Source organism: Panthera pardus, unplaced genomic scaffold (assembly GCF_024362965.1).
Source record: "Panthera pardus isolate Hobbes unplaced genomic scaffold, ASM2436296v1 HiC_scaffold_22, whole genome shotgun sequence".
NCBI lineage: Eukaryota > Metazoa > Chordata > Mammalia > Carnivora > Felidae > Panthera > Panthera pardus.
Genome location: NW_026526788.1, coordinates 72,053,403 through 72,069,722, shown reverse-complemented (window position 1 = coordinate 72,069,722; position 16,320 = coordinate 72,053,403). Strand labels below are relative to the sequence as shown.

Here is a 16,320-nt window from a genome sequence, read left to right as displayed (position 1 = left end):
CATAAGCCAGGGAACTCTAACAAACTCTTTCTTTAAAAAGCTTTTTCTCCCCCTAAGTATGTATGTATGTATGTATGTACGTATGTATTTTGAGAGGAAGAGGGAGAGAGAGAACATGCACATGTCAGAGAGGGAGGGGCAGAGAGAGAAGAGAGAGAGAGAATCCCAAGCAGGCTCCATGCTGTCAGCATAGAGCCCAACACAGGGCTCAATCCTATGACTGTGAGATCATGACCTGAGCCAAGACCAAGAGTTCGATGTTTGACTGAGCCACCCAGGCACCCCTAAAAAGCTTTTTTAAAGAAGGTGGCGTTGGTCATGTATCCAAAAATCAATAAGTGATGGACATTTAGATTTGAAGTTAGAATATTTGATATAATACATACAATGAAATATCCAGCCTCAAAAAAGAAGGAAATCCTGCAATATACAACATGATGGATGAATCTAAAGGACATTATACTAAGTGAAATAAGCCAGTCACAGAAAGACAAACACTGTAGGATTCCACTTATGTAAAATATCTAAAATACTCAAACTCATGGAAACAAGTTTGCTGATTGGAGTTCCCTGGCTTATGTTCTGCATAAGCTACACCTAGAATTAGTTCCTGGTCTACAATTTCCAGTTTCAGTTTCTTTAAAACGGTAGTGACATTTGTTTGCTACCTGCAGAGGAATCTCAGTGCAGAATCTTTTTACATTTTTGTAATTTTTCTCAGTCTTTTATAATTTTGTCTCACCCACACCTAATCCAAAGGCATTTCTTTTAAAAAAAGAATTCGGCTCTTTCAAGGTATTCCACTTAGTTTTCATGGAAACAACTATGCTTTCTTCTGTGCTTCGATTTCAATCCTTCATGGAATACTGAATTAAATCATGGTGGTTGCCAGAGGCAGGAGGAGGGGGAAACAGGAAGTTGTTGTTCCGTGGGTATACGGTTTCAGTTCTGCAAGATGAAAAGGTTCTCGAGATCTGCTGTACAACGTTGTGCCTGTATTGTGCACTTTAAATTTGTTAAGAGACTAGATCTCATCTTAAGTGTTCTTCTCACAATTTTTTAAAAAAGGAACTCTGAAATAAAGTTTTATACAAGTGTGTAATTTTTGAGTAGTTTAATGATTTTGCCCTTAACTTAATTTCTCAGTTATCCAATAATCTATGGGCACAGTCCCCAAACCTGTCAGGTAAGAGGGTTTCTACTCTAGGCTTGGCCCCTGAGCTTAACCTAAGTTGTACAGTTAAACTTGGAATGCCCCACGAGTGCCAGGAACCCAAGACTTGCTAGACTCTAGAAAATGAATCCACGTCTCATTCAAGGTCAAGACGCACCCCCACACCCACCCACACACACACACACACATAAACCCTCCATCTGGCCTCATTTCAGTTCACTGCACTGATTTTGGAGGCCTTGTCTGTACAGCCCAACCAACTAGGATCTGAGCCTGCCCTTCTGGGTAAGGAATCATGACTTCAGGCCTCCAAAGCCTTTTCCCCACCCCCATCTTCCAACCAGGCTCAACCTGCCCAGAGCATACCAGACTAATGAAACTTGGCACCCGGTGGGCCTTCTGAAACCTATGCTAAGTGAAATATCTTTATAAGGTTTTCTTGGAACTTAAAGTGATGAAAGCCTTCTTCTGGCTGAGGTTCAGTTCAGTGTCTTGCGAGTAGAGAGTAGAAAAGCCTCCCAAGGATTATCATCACTCCTTAGAAGGACGCTTGCCCTATCTCACCCCTGCCCTCCTCACAGCCCCTCAGACCCTCCCCAACCCGTGTCAGGGTCCACGAGGCTGGCAAAAATCAGCTTGGAAAGGAAATGGATCCCTTCCCTGTGGAGCGCGGGCATTAGAAGACAAGGATCCAAACCCAGGGGCTCAGAGCAGGTCTTATTTATGTGTCTGCTTGTTTTACGCAGCTGACTTTACTGCACATTATTCAGACCAGTGGTTGCAAGTGGTTGTTACCAAGTTTGTAGGAAAAGCAAATCAGTAGGAAGGTGAGTTTCAAAATAGACAGCGGCAGGGATTTCGGAAAGGCTGGCCAACAGCTTGTGACCAGACCAGCAGTTAAAACCTCCCCAGGCTCCCCCAAATCCAACAGGCAAAATCCAAAAAGCTGAAAAGACTATGCTACAACAGAGCACTGGACAGACTGCCATTACTTAGCTTGGATTCACTTCACAGGCAGCTTCTTTTGTCTTTTTTGTGTAGAAATTAATTTGGACGAGTGTATATCAAGCACACAATAGAGTTGCTGCCTAGTAAGTACTGCCCATGAAAGTCAGAAGAGTCTGGTTTTTTTTTTAATGCAATGTAACAATGCAGACTCTGAAGCAGGTTCCTCTGCTCAGTTAACCTTCAGAATTATGTGCACACCGTCTTCCTATGTTTTGTCCTACTTGAAGACATAAGATGTGTAGATTTAAATTGAGAAATGGCCATTTCAGGAGGAACTCGTGCAATGGTTTCCCCTAGCAAAGGACCAATTTATGCTGCAGAAGAGACTCATATGCTAATAAACTGGTATTGACAAGTGTGATACATGCAGCTAGGTACTTAGTGAGTGCTGGAGAGCAAAGTTGATTGCATTTTACAGTCTGTGTATTTCTCTGTTTATTGCTTGTATTCTGTCATTAAGCAAACAGGTTCCTAATATAGCGAATCTCTCTAATCAGTAAAGCAAGGGAGAAAAGAACCAGAAGCATCATTAATTATGACCATTTGGCTGCAGCCTGGACAGTCTGTTGCTATTGGATTGGGCAACTTCCTCTGGTTTTATTTTCTGGGGGTAAAGCAGAAACTGGCTCTCCTTATGCGTGGAGGGGAGCAGAGAAATGTTCCATGCCCTGCTGGCTGACAGCTGCCTAAAAACCTGAGATGAAACACTGGCTTCTCTACAGAAACAGAGTCCTGGGGCAGCAAAGGCCAGGCTCCGAGTCGGTGTGCTTTTAAGTCTCTGATTCCATAAACAGTGCTGCTCCAAAGCCTGCCTTGTCCCCCGGGCTCCGGGAGAGCCTCCTGTGGACAGAGCTCGAGTGTGCGTGCAGTGGCCGAGGGGTGGGGCCGGACTGGGGATGCGAGTGGCCTGAGTGTCTGTGCGTTCTGGACAGGAAGGACGTTGGCACCATGGCAGGCTTTCCAAATGCTAATCACTGGGATGAAAAGCCAAAGCGTCATCATCGTTCTGACTCCAGGTAACAGAGGTTAACAACATCTAATGCATTTATTAACCCTCTGGTGCCAGGGACTGGCGAGGTCTGGCCCCACAATTACAGTGCCTTGGAAATTCTATTATCTGACGTGCCTGGACTAGTGGATTACTGCCAGTGACGGTTTTATAACACGGCTGGAGGGACAAGGCTTATGAAGTGCCTAAATACAAGTTCCCTGGTTTTCCAAGGCTCCTGGGCCGGACACAGTCTTCTCCAGTATCCCTTTCATCTCCCTCTTCTGGAGATGAAAACCCTGTGGTACTGTATTTTAGTAGTGCTGTTTCCCCTCGACTCAGACTCAGGTGGCTTCCTCCATAACCGCGAAAGTACGAGTTAGCTGCAAAGAGGCACTCTTTCATAAAAAGAGATTAAATAATTCATTTTTCAACATGCTGTGGCAGTGGTTAAAATTGGCTTTCAGAAAAATGAAATCCACTCTCCTCTTCTTTATCCTTCTCCCTTTTTGAAAGAGATGCCGTATTGTAAAGCCACACCGTAAGTTTTGGCGTCCAGATAGGTCCAGGCTGGCCATGCTGTGTGTAGGGTCCCTGCGGATGCTGTTGATGAGCAGGGCTGCTGGGCCCACAGACAGGACCTTGAGCCAGCACTAACAGGATTACACCCTTATTTTTACCAGTTCAGAACTCAGCAGTAAAATGTACTCTTCTTAAGTAAGTTTCTAACTTACCTCATACCTTAAAAGGTCTCAGACGTTTTGTTATGTGTTTCGTTTTTGTTTTTTTTTAATTCTCCTGGTTTTTAAAACTTTTCCTGGGACCATCCCAGTTTTTAGCACCTGAGACACAATGTTTAAAGTCTGTAAGCACTTTCTGCAATAGTGGAAGGTGGGAGCCACCCTTTAATTTTTGTTTGTATTTATCATACCCGACTAGCGAGACAATGATAGCTTAATGATGTTTCCAAAAATGCCCAGGGTAACAGCCTTTAAAGCGTGGAAATCATAGGTTGCTCAGGCTTCTAAAATGGGCCTTAGGAGCTGGATTTTAAGTGGACTCCGGATCTGCTTATCAGATTTCTGACCCCGGTGTCACTAGAAGGGTTAAGATTGGATACAGGACTCGCAAGCATGCAGCGAGCTAGACGTACACGGGTCTAAACTCCCAGGCTCCGCCCCCTCCATCTGCAGCCTACTAACCCTTAAAGGCACCAGGTACCCAGCGTGGCAATGCTCCACGTGTACGTGATGTGGACAGTCCAGGCAGCAGACCCACTGTCCCTCATCTTGTAATATACACTTCAGGTTTGCTGTGCGATTGAAAAAAAAAGACAAACAAACCCTGTGTCTACGTGCAATCTTTTGATTCTGTTACTCGGATGCCACCTGCTATTCCAATAATGGTAACATTTGTGCTTCCCCTTGTAATCAGACTCCTAGACTTTCCTGCGGTCCGCACGAGGTTCAGGTAGAACTCCAGGGCTGTTCAGCTCAGCCTCTGCAGTGCTGGGAGTTTCCATACCTCTCAGTGGGAAGCTGTGTTCATATACTGTGTAAGCAGAGTATCTGAAGGCCTGTGTGGGTGCACTTCTAAGCCTCTGGAGTGCTAAGTCTTTCTGTGGGCTGGGTAGGTGCTTAATGGGAAAGAAGGCGTTTTCTCAGAGCATCTGCAGTGGTCTGGGTGCACATTATTACTTTTACTCTGAAGGTTACCCAGTTATGCCAACAAGAATGGTCTTCAAGGCAAGATAAGCTTTGAGATGCTCCCTCCACTTTCAGTGAAGTCAGTGGTGCTGCAGGGTGACCAGACCTCACGTTGACCTTTCCTTTAGATAGAGACCAACAAAATGTCCACTTTGGGAAAAGAAGAGCGCAGAGGCTTCATAGACCTGGAGCTAGTCTAAATGCATTTTCCTGTGTGATTGAGCCGTTATCCCAGCTATTTCTAGATGTAAGGCAAGAGCCTGCAAACCTATAAGCCTGTATGCAGTGTGAAACCCTCAATGACGAGTGAAGGTCAGAAATCTACGTAGGCAGATCCAGAGTCTACCTATGAAAATCTGTTAAGACAGAAGACTTTTTCTTATCCATTGGCAGAAGTGCCTTTACGAAAACAGTGCAGCCTTGGTTTGTGAGCATAATTCATTCCAGAAACATGCTTGCAATCCGAGGCACTCATACATCAAAGCGAACTTCAAGAACCATTGGCTCAGTTGCGACCATGTGACATCGGCGTCATGTTCTACTCGTACTGCAAGACATCAGTCACGTATCAGGTTAAAGTTTATTAGAAATGTTTGCTTGTCTTGTGGAACACTCGCAGAACAAGTTACTTGCAGTCCAAGGTTTTACTGTACTTAATAACAATGGGCATTATGGTGGTATTTCAAGAGGTTCCTGAAATGACTACGTGTAGCTAATGGGCATCTCAGCGTATATATAATGAGTACAATGCTACTTACTGGTGCTAATCATACGGAACAAGGTAGGAAGGAGACCCACCTGACCCTCAGAACTTAGAGGGCTGTGGTTTTGGACACTGAGGCATAGTGTAGCTATGATACAGCACAGCAACAACTTGAAGGCATAATGTGTTCCAGACTAGAAGTCGGGCTGCTTTCTCTGTACATTTTAGTGAACTTCTTAGTTATGCAAAGGCCCTTAGCAAGGGTTTGTGTCTTTTGTAGATTATGCACAGGCAAGGAAAAAAGAAAATGTGATGTTTTAAGACCATTTTGGTATCTGGGCACAATTCCAATCTTGAACAGAAATAAAGCATGTAAAGTTCTGTACATTATTCTCTGCAGGTGACAGTGCAATGGACCAGATTTGCTATTACTACAGATTACAAGTAGGCTTTTGAGTAAGGTTCAATTGCTCTTTCAGTTTCTCCTCTGATCTTCTTATATATAACATTTTGTGACCTTTGAACAGCCTGGGGATGCTTCACAGTGTCTTATTCTTGATGCCTGTTTAAAGGTTTCTATTTCATATTCACAGCTGGCATATGCAAATATAGGTAAAGATTATGATGCCTTTCAAGTAGCATTCTGGTCAGTAAATTACTCCTTGGGTGAACGTGCCATCATCAGCCTAGCATGTCTTCAAGGAGTTGCAAAAGTCTTCCTGCAACAGGCAGCCCACCAGCATCATTCACTCAGAGCTGATTGCCCAGACACTGCTTGATTCAGGTGCGGTGCTTAACCACGGTCGTCCTGTTGGCACATGAGCTCTCTGTCTTTGGTGCCACCAGATTCCTATTCTGGGGGAAGGGGGCATGGGAAGGGGTCTTCATGTGGATTTGGAGGCAGGTAGAACATGAAGAATCAAGCATGCCAGGATTGCCTGGGAGAAACACTGTAATGGAAGAAAGAGCACATTTGCTTTCAAGAGTTTTAGACACCTGGTCTGTATCCTGTCTCTACCAGTAAACTGCTCTGTGACCTTGGAACAGTCACTTAACTTCACTGCACTCTGTTTTCCTTTATAAAACAGAAGGGCTGTACTGGGTCAGCAGTTCTCATTGTAACTGAGCGCTGGAACGTTTCCTTCAACTCAGTTCTCTGGTGGAAGCTCAGTGGGGACTTTCTCCAGTGCGAGGCGACAGGGAGCTTAAATGCCTTCAGGGCTCAGCCCCCTCCCCACTGCCCCGGAAGCAGTTTTAGGAGTGCTGCATCGGGATCTGTGATGCCCTGCACTGTCCCTCCAGGGGACCCAACTCTAAGAGTCTCTGCCCTGTGCCGTCACTCGCAAGAGGTGAGCGGTTGACTCAACTAGAGAGCAGCCCTGGGAGCCCAGGGACCATACGCTTTTGTTTGTTGACTGAAGCGAAGAATAAACAAGTAGATAAGCTGCGGGGAGACGTATCTCTATATTACCAACGAATGGGAATTTTTATTGCCACGTTTTTCCCTCGAAGGCACATGCTGAAAATTAATATTTAGAGATATAAATGAGTTCCCAATATGAAGGACTTCAAAACTTTGCCTTTAGTAACCTAGTCTTGTGCCGTTTCCACTAGGGGCCACAAGTAGCTAATGAGCCTTTGAAATGGGGCAGGTCTGAAATAGATGTGCTATGTCAGTCATACCCGATTTTGAAGACTTGGTATGAAAAAAAGATGTAAAGTATCCCATTAATAACTTTTTATATTGATTACGTGTGAAATGATAATATATTGGGTTAAATAAGATATATTATTACAATTATCCTCACCTTTATCTCTTTACCTACGTGGTTACTGGAAAACTTTAAATTATATATAGGCTCAAAGTTGTGGCTCACATATTTCTGTCAATGGCCTTGCCCTAGAAAACTGACTGGATCATCAGTAATTGTTATTCCATACTGTATATGGGTGATTTTATGTGTGTGTGTGTTTGTTTTTCTTCAGGCACAGAAGCTGAAATCCAATGTGTCGGGCAGCACGCACCTCTGTCTTTCTGATGTAAGTTCTGTTTCTCTCTGGGTCTCCCTGCCTTTCTAGAGACGGAGCCTTTGGGCCCCTGGTGATGATATAAAGGCGGGTGATGATGTCAAGGCTCAAAGACAACAAGGTTTCAGGTCCAGAAAAAGATCTCTGGCACCTTCCATGTCCCTCTGGCCTCGGTGCCAAGTGCATTCTGCGGATCCCAGGCCACAAAGTTAGGAGTAAGTGTGGCACCCAGGAGCGTCATCTCGGAGCTGGACCCAGCACGGATGCCGTCGTTCCGGTGCCCGGAGACTACGTGACCAGAGTCACGTAAAATCAGCCGGCACGGGACAAGACAGACAACAAATCCCCCTGCTTACTGTGTGCACAGTCCCTTTGACCTCTGCAGCAACCCAGAGATGGCTCGGGCAGGCCACATTACTCTCCCTGTTTTACAGATGAGACGAAGATTCTGTAGTGTGCCGATCGCTGGGATGTGGCATTCTGGGACTGAGTGGGTGCTGTGGTGGAGACGGAGTCATCCGTCTTGGGACAGCTGTGCTGACTGGGGGCCAGAAAGCCTGAGTTCTGGTGTGGGCTTTCCACCTGACAATCAAGGCAGGCCCCTTTATCCGGAAAACCTAGGGTTGGACGGGCAAACGGAGAGAAACGTTGCCGACTGCTCTGCCGGTCTCAAGGCACTTTGTGGCCCATCTCCACATGAACTGATACTTGCCTGGGCCAGTTTTCTAAGATGATTCTTCGTGCCCTTCTTCCACGCTGGGAAGGGACCACGGGTACCAGAAGGAGAAGGTTCCATTTGCACAGCTACTGGCAGACCCAGGAGGCAGGAGTGAATGAAGGCTCCGCGCTGTCCCACAAGAGGATTTCATTAATCCATAGCAGAGGGGCAAGAAGCAGGTGTTGTCCGTTTTATCCTAAGGCATCCGATTCTAACCCAGATTCAGGATTCCTTCCTGAGTACAAGTCAGTGAATTGAAGTCTCCGTATGTGGTAATACCTTGGATCAGCTTTAGTGAGTGGTGCAGCCAGTGGGAGGCGGGGGCGGGAGAGAGAAAGAGTGTGGTTTAAATACGCTGGGATGGAAGGAAGACATGCAGTGGGTGATAATGACAATATTCTCTCTTACAGCGTGATTACGAAAAGAACGGCCTTGCTGGTGCTTCCAGCCACATAACCACAAAATCAATGGCTGCTCCTCCAACGTGTGGTCTGAGCCCACTGCTGGTTCTGGTGGTAACCGCCCTGTCCACCTTTTTGTCTTTATCTTTGGCAGAAACATCGTAGCTGCATTTAAAAAAAAAAAAAAAAACAATGCGGACATGTAAAAAGACAAAAACCAAGCTATCTGTTTCCTGTCCTCTTGTATATCTGAAATTCCAGTTTTAGGAGCTCAGTTGAGACACTGGGAAAACAGTTTCATTCAACTGGAACTTTTTCTTTCTTTCTCTCTTTTCTTTTTTCTTTCTTCCTTTTTTTTTTTTTTTTTTTTTTTTTTTTAAGAAATCTTGTGAACCTTAGGGCTTCTATGGGATACCTGATGCTGTGCTACATTCCAAATTCAAAAGGCTTTGGGGCATGCTGTGTCGTAAAGGGGGAGTTTGTAAAGTTGGCTGTCTAACAAACTGGGCCCATGTTTTACATGATGATGTCGATGATTTTAACAATTTAACTCTGGCCGTTACTAGCAAGAGAAAGGAGTTAGTATTGCTAAAGAATCTTCCAGAGTCACGTAATGACTGGTTTCTAATGACATCATTTTAGCCTAACATGGGTGCAGGTTTTGGTGGGATTTTTTTTTTTTTTTTTTGTCACAAAGCAAAGATCCTCATCAAGGGGATCTTGATGGACTTTGTGCAAACCAGCTTGCATCAATGTTCACCTTTTCTATATGTACTAACATTTTCCACATTGTGTACTACAAACAGTTCTACACTCTCCTACCAAACAAAAGACACCTGTCGCATCCAAACGTAGTGTCTGTCTTCTAGTCAGTGTGGCGGAGGGGAGTGGGGGGAGGCGAGTGTGCATGAACGTTTGCAGTACCTTGATGGTTGAACGACACTCTCCTAAGCCTTCCCTGAGCGAGAAGCCCTTTAACTAACAGGAGTCCAATATAGCCGATACGTCACTCTAATACTCTTTACACGTATGAAGTTATATGTAGGAAAAAAATTTTACTACCAAATGATTTCAACTATTGGCTTTCTATATTTTGAAAGTACTGATACTGTCTTCATTTTTTACTGATGATTTAATACAAAATACATGGAGCTCGTTTCCCTCTCATAAGTAGTGTTCGCTCCGATGTTAACTTCACAAAGACAGCTCTTCAAAAGCAGACTGGGACGAGTCTGTGCTTTAGCAGAAAGCTCTGCACCCCGTTACTGCGGACAGGCAGGAGGAAACAGAACAGCCAGGTGTTGTCCTTTATCATTTCTTGACATGCAAGCGTGCATTCCTGTGAGGAAACTGGCGGCCATTTGTCAATGCCCTGCAAAATCTGATGGCACCTGTGACAGTTGACACAATCCAGTACCTTGGTTTTCATGTGACTTGACAGAGACTGGTTTGGCTGGGACGGAGGGCAGGGACCTGCTGACCTCTCTTCTGAAGCAGATCCTTGCCAGCCTACCCAGGTCTTTTCCTGAGGGTTGTCTTGACTCTCAATGGTGATGACCTCGCCGCTGGTTAGAGTGATTTGGTCTGAAGGTCATCAGGACCCTACTTGCATCTTGTTATGTTGTATGTCCTCCATGACAGACTCTGACAGACTGTGTGGGAAAGAAAGAAGGCTGTGGATCAGGAGGACCAATGATAGGTCTGTGGAGAAGAGTTGGCTGGTAAAGATACAAGGAACAGGACTCTGGATACAAGGCATCTGGTTTGTTCACTGCACATCATCTTCCATCATTCTCATCCTTAAACAAGTAGACCCTGAAGTGCACTTTCAAAGTCTGGTTGATGGCGACATTCCGAATCTACAGCGATCGAGTGCTAGGAGCCATGCTTCTCCAACACTGAGTAGAGAAGAGGAGATTCCACCTGAAGAGAGTGCTGGGAGCATTATCTCTCCCACATCAGTAGGGGGGCTGGAGGAGGAACTCAAGGTGCACAGCTCATACTGATCCCCTTTGCCCGCTGATGTTTGCCTTGTAAGAATTAATCAAATCACTGGGGTGGGAAATCTGTTCGATCCAAGATAAAGGCATAGTCTTTTAGCTCTTATTGGTGTTTGAAGTACATTTATATCCAAATGTTAATAAACATAAATGTATAATACCAAGTACTGAGTTTTTTCAGTTCAAACTGTTTTCAAGGGAAATTCATCAAACAGATTTGAGTCGTGAAAGGTTTCATAAAGACTCTGACTTTGAATAAACACATTAAATGTGTCGAAATATTTGGAATTCCAGTCATCTGTGAAAGCATATCTCTTACAGAGCGTATTTTGTTTTAATTAAGGTATCTTTGTGTATCTACATTGGACTAATTGTATATGGGTCTGATTCTATGCGGTCTACTATAGAAAGCTATTGATTACTTCTGCGGTGAACAGCAGCTGTAATTAGCTTCAGATGACCGAAGAGGAAGAGCGAGTTATCAGAGCTAACAAGGGTAGCCTTCAGTGAAGAACACGGGGATGTGCAACACATAAATTAAATTTTGGAAAGCCTCATCTATCACCAACAAAGATCTCATTTTTCTTCACAGAGAGAAGCATATTAGAGTTACCAAATTCTAAATTTGAAAATACATTGCTGATTCAATAAACAGGGGGAAGGATGTTCAATGACACCATGTTAGAGAGATTCTTACAAAATGCTGCCGAGCAAGTGTTTCTGCTGTCCGGTGTGATTCTCAGTTTAACACCGTGGGCCTGAAACACCACCATCATTTGTCCCAGGACTAAAGCAGGCAAGTGACTCAAATCTTTGACTTCCTTGTGCAGTGCTGAAAGCAAAAGTGATTACTTCCTGTCCCTCTGTCCCTGCAATTAGGGTAACACCAAATGCAAGGGCTGTCTGCTGAGGTTTGGGCCTCTTGCAGAAAGCATCTCTTTGTCGTTGATTTTGACAAAACAAAAATAGTAACTTACGTCCGTGCAGACCACGACTCTCACCTCAAGTCGAGCCACGCCCTGCTTATTTAAGAGAACCCAAAAGAGGGGCGATATTGCCAAATTGATTGGAAGCACATTCATTCCACTGTGATGTCGAATATCTTTGACCAATGTATGTTTGAGTGTATGAGTGTATGTTTAATAGAGCACATGAAGGAAAAAGCAGCACACAATAAAGAGAAGGATTCAGAATGCCACTTCGATGTTTATTTTTCCATATCTGAGTTGTTTCAAGTCCCTAGAGTGTAAGTTGAGAATTACATAGATTATTTTTTATTAAGTATAGCGAACTGTATCCAGAGTGTGATAGGAGTGTGGTTTTCATTGAAAATAAATAAATAAATAAATAAAACTATTTAACAATTCTTTAGCCTGCAGTAAAAAGTGTCTTAGAAACTGTCTTCGAGTTAGTCAAATGTGGGACAGTGTTTCTCTGGAGCTGCCGCGGCCTTTGATTTGGTCTGTATGAAGACCGTTCCTATCATGCATACGCTCCAAGAACGGGTCCCGTCCAGCTGCATCCTGTCACCCACCTGTCCCTTTGTACTTCAAATTAGACACTCCCAAACACTCCATCGGCTGAACTAGGAAGGGAGCAGAGCAGAAGTGTTTTTGAGTCCATGTAAAGTGCTAGTGGGGAAAAGAGAAGGGCAGTGAAAGTTTGTCTAATTAGCAAATTCCCTAGAATCTAGCAAAAAATGTAATTCTCTTGTTACTATTTACAAAATCGTGGCTTTGGAGGAGCTGTCCTTTGGAAAGTAAGTTTTCATTCATGTGGTCAGACACACATGACTTCTCGGAGTCAATAAACTGTAGACCAGAAAAGGGCTGCTTAAGTGAGTTCACATTTTCTGATTCTCTTTCAACACTGTTCTTGATCTCCTGGATTCATACCCCTGTGATCTTTGTTGCTTCTGCTCTTTGATAAAGCAAATGAGACCATGTGAGACCTATCTTTTCAAGAAAGACCAAAAAGCAATGGCAACAGATGGGCGGGAATTACCAACGGAGTGGGCACAGAGATGACAGAAGGCGCGTTTGCCCTGAACTCAGGGAGTTTGGAGAGAGAAAGCACAACGAAGGTGCAACATGAGGCCGAGTGCCATGGGTGCATGGATCATGCGGTCCGCTGGGCTTCCTTACTGGTCCACATAGGAACCTTGTCCTAACAAAATAGCCAGAGTCCCTTGGATTAGACGGCAGCGCCTTTGTGAAAGCAAGCCGGAGCTAATATCTGGATGACATGGAAATTTCTTTTTAGAAATTCTAAAAATACAAAACAGCTGAGAATTCCGTTTTAAACCCTTAGAAGCTACGTGTTTCTCTTATCCCTAAGATAGGCATCTCGTGTATGTGTCTGACCCTTCTTGACTTTGACACAGCTCTTCATTCCGAGTGACCGTTTGTTCTAAGCCTGTTGTCGAGAATTTTTCGGGAGGACTATACAGATGAACACGTTCTCACTGCAGAGGCTTTAGGTCTATGGGTTTTGCCACTGGCTTCATCCTGGGATGTATTTAGTGGGGCATTTCTTTCGTTTCACAAGGAAGGTTGTCTGAAGACCTGGGCTGATTGTGTTCTCTTCTATGTTGGTAACTGATGCCCAGCCCCCCTGTTCTTTATCACTTAAGTATTGAACAGGGTCCCTTCCCATCGATTTTTCATCCTAATCACTCTAAAATTAGTCCTACCCAGATTAACTCTTGTTCCGCCAGACTCCCGTTTTACATATAACCCTGGCTTTTTAAAGACAGAGAAGCCTCTCTCAGGAGTCAGGTGATCTGATGGTGATGTTAATCCCCAAGTAGGAAGTCCATCCATGCAAGAAGCTCCCTCTTCTTAGCCTTCGGATGTCTCGTCTGCTCATCCTCGCCAGGCATCTCTTTGTTGCTCTGGGGGCTCTCTGATGAGCTTCTCCTCCCCCCCCTCCCCCCCACCCCCGGAGGTAGCCTGGGGTCATTCAGTGAGATGTGCCACCTGCACTTCTGATTGTTCTGGGATCCAGCCTGGAGGGGTGGGAAGACACACAAACCCCATTTCAATAAACTGCCTGCAGAGAACCACAGCCTGCTAACAGTCATTGAGGTCCTAGCCCCCTCAGGTCTCCAGGCTCATTTGACCAGCACAGCTGCGACTTCGGCTGTCTCCCTCTGGCAGGTGCCAACATCAGTGTCTTGTCCCACTGCCACTGGGAGTTTATTTTTGCTCAAGGGCAGCTGCCAAGCCCAGCACCAGCATCAATAAAAGGTTTTCTCTGATTTTCTTCATCCGTTCAGGGTTTTCTTACCCATCCCCAGTTTCCTTTTGTAGAAAGTACCAAGAGACTGGCCAGAGACCATCCGCTTCTTCTCTCATTTTAACATCTCTTCCCGCTCACCTAGCCTTTCCTAACAGAAAGCATGACTCACAGTAGGTACTTAAACAACGCTGCGTGAATGAAAATCTTTGGGGGCATTGAAGGGCTTCATTTTGTAATATGGCAGCAAGAACCAGTCTATCTGCACCGTCTTGCTGTCACTGAGCTGTTGTGCACCAACAGTTAAGGTGCCCTGAGGTTATTGAGGGTGACCTGGAAAGGAAGGGTCCAACAAAGCATTAGAATCAAAGCAGCTTTAGATCTGCCTACTGTGTTTCCTGCTGAGAGATGAAAAATCAGCATTTTTCCCCGGAGGAGGTGAGCTTGACCAATCAGTCCCAGAAAGGACAGGACCCCTAAATGAGGCGGACTGCTTTCGTGGGAAATTAGCTACTGAGTCTGCTGATGTTTTAATCTGTCTCAAGTGCAGGATGGTGGCCAGAAAGGCGGACCACTCCACCAGTCCCAGACCAAGCCCAGGCTCGTGCCAGCATCCTGAGGAGGCAAACGTGAGTGGTCTTCAATTCGCATTTATTGAACCTCTGGTCTAGTTGAGTGAGCCATCGTTCAAGACTGAGGCTCCTCCGTGAGTAGTAACTTGAAAATACAAGGCCCTCTGACTGCAGCTTAGGGAAACACCCGTCTTTTCTGGATGGCAGAACCCTTCACTTCGGCATCCTTCGGAGAATCTAAATTGTCTTTATTAATAGTCCAAGAAGCCGTTTTCCAGACTCAGGCTTTAAGAGGTCGTAAGTCCCAGTCAATATGCACACACCAGCCTGCCCAGCCCAAGCAACATGGAGAAGGCAGACACACGTATCCTCACCCCTGATGGGCCGCCACCCAGAACCAGGTGGGGTCATCCTCTGAGGGCTCGGAGGGCTGGGAGCAAGGCCGGGTCACCATGCCAGTGGAAGCATCCAGCTGTTAGGTACCAGCTACGGCGCAGGTGGGAATAGGAGACACCAGAGCCGCTTTAGCCGAGGAAAGCAGGCAGCCAGCAGTGTTCGCTCGAAAGAGCAAAACTTTGAAAAGACACAAAGACCCTCGATGCCGGCGAGTGTAACACAGATTATAAAACTAAAGTAGGATAAAGAATTGGAGAACCCCGGGGATGTCCTGGGTAGAGACACGCAAAGATGTTCTGAGTGGGTAAAGGTGTGTCACCCGTTACCAGGGCCAGGCAGGACATCTGTCGCAGGTACAGGTGAAGGTCCTCTGGGCCTTGTCAGCACCTAAGGCTCCATCACTACAGCTCCGCGCCTCTCTCTGTGTCACAACTCCTACAGGGCTGTGTGATCCAGAATCACCTCTCTTCCTTGTCTGCCAAGCAGGCTTGATCTGGAATCTGGCTTTTTATTCTTTAGTTTCAGCTGAAAGCATTTCTGAAATGTGGGAAAAGGCATGGGAACCGTAGCACCAAATTACAGACAGCCCTGCCTTATTTGGCTGCAGCCTTCTAGTAATCAGACTTTTCTGGATTCAGAAATAGTTGATTGTCCTCAGAGGGTCGAAGACATGGTTTCAGAAACCCGAAATCCAGGGATTTCTATTTCTTCTAATTACCTATCTTTTTTCATCTCTCTCTTTCTCCCCTAGGGGAGGAGGGGGAACACTTTTCGCCACAGAGTGTTCTTTAAAGAGTTCTCTCATCTCCTGTGCATTATCCCTTAGATATTGAAATTATTTTCTCTTGTTTAATCCGCCTCCTGCTGAGAAGCTGCATGAGATTCAGGATGTGGGGCTTTGGGATTGTATTCTTTTAGAGGGGTGTTTCATTTCTACTCTTAACCCGAGGGTGTGTCTCCGTTCCTGTTCCTTCTGTTTCGTGTGGGTTAACAATACAGGTGGAGTGGAATAACGATTCTGGTTTTTTTTAGGATGGTTTTAGATTTCTGTCCCGGGAGAGGGGGTCGGACACCCAGCCTCGTCAGAGCTGGGGGAAGGGAGATGGTGAGCTTCACGGAAGCCTCCAGTTAGGAGATTTTACACTGTGTGTTTCCTGGGTTTCCTATTTGTACAAGACAATACATGTATCTCATCGTCTTGTGTATCTGCTTTCCTGCGGATCCTGTACGTTCTCTAGGGTTATCCCCACACGGCTTCCTCACACAGCTGTTGGCAGTGTGCTTTATCGCCGACACCCATGGAAGAACATCTCCATATAGAAGTACACGTTTTGCTCTTTGGACTTTGGAAGTGGTTTTGTGATGTTTGAATTTTCTGTTGACACACTG

At 45.3% G+C, this 16,320-nt stretch overlaps 1 protein-coding gene across 5 annotated transcripts in view; it reads left to right on the top strand.

Annotated features, from left to right (window-relative positions):
* GFRA1 (GDNF family receptor alpha 1) overlaps positions 1-11,924 on the top strand; it is a 210,398-nt gene extending 198,474 nt beyond the window's left edge. For all 5 annotated transcript variants that reach the window (XM_019459547.2, XM_019459550.2, XM_019459546.2 and 2 more), the window contains 2 exons: positions 7,566-7,619; positions 8,736-11,924. In XM_019459547.2, the coding sequence (XP_019315092.1) occupies positions 7,566-7,619; positions 8,736-8,891 (210 nt within the window). In that variant the 3' untranslated portion in view covers positions 8,892-11,924. The remainder of the gene's footprint in view (positions 1-7,565; positions 7,620-8,735) is intronic.
* Positions 11,925-16,320: the final 4,396 nt, after the last annotated feature.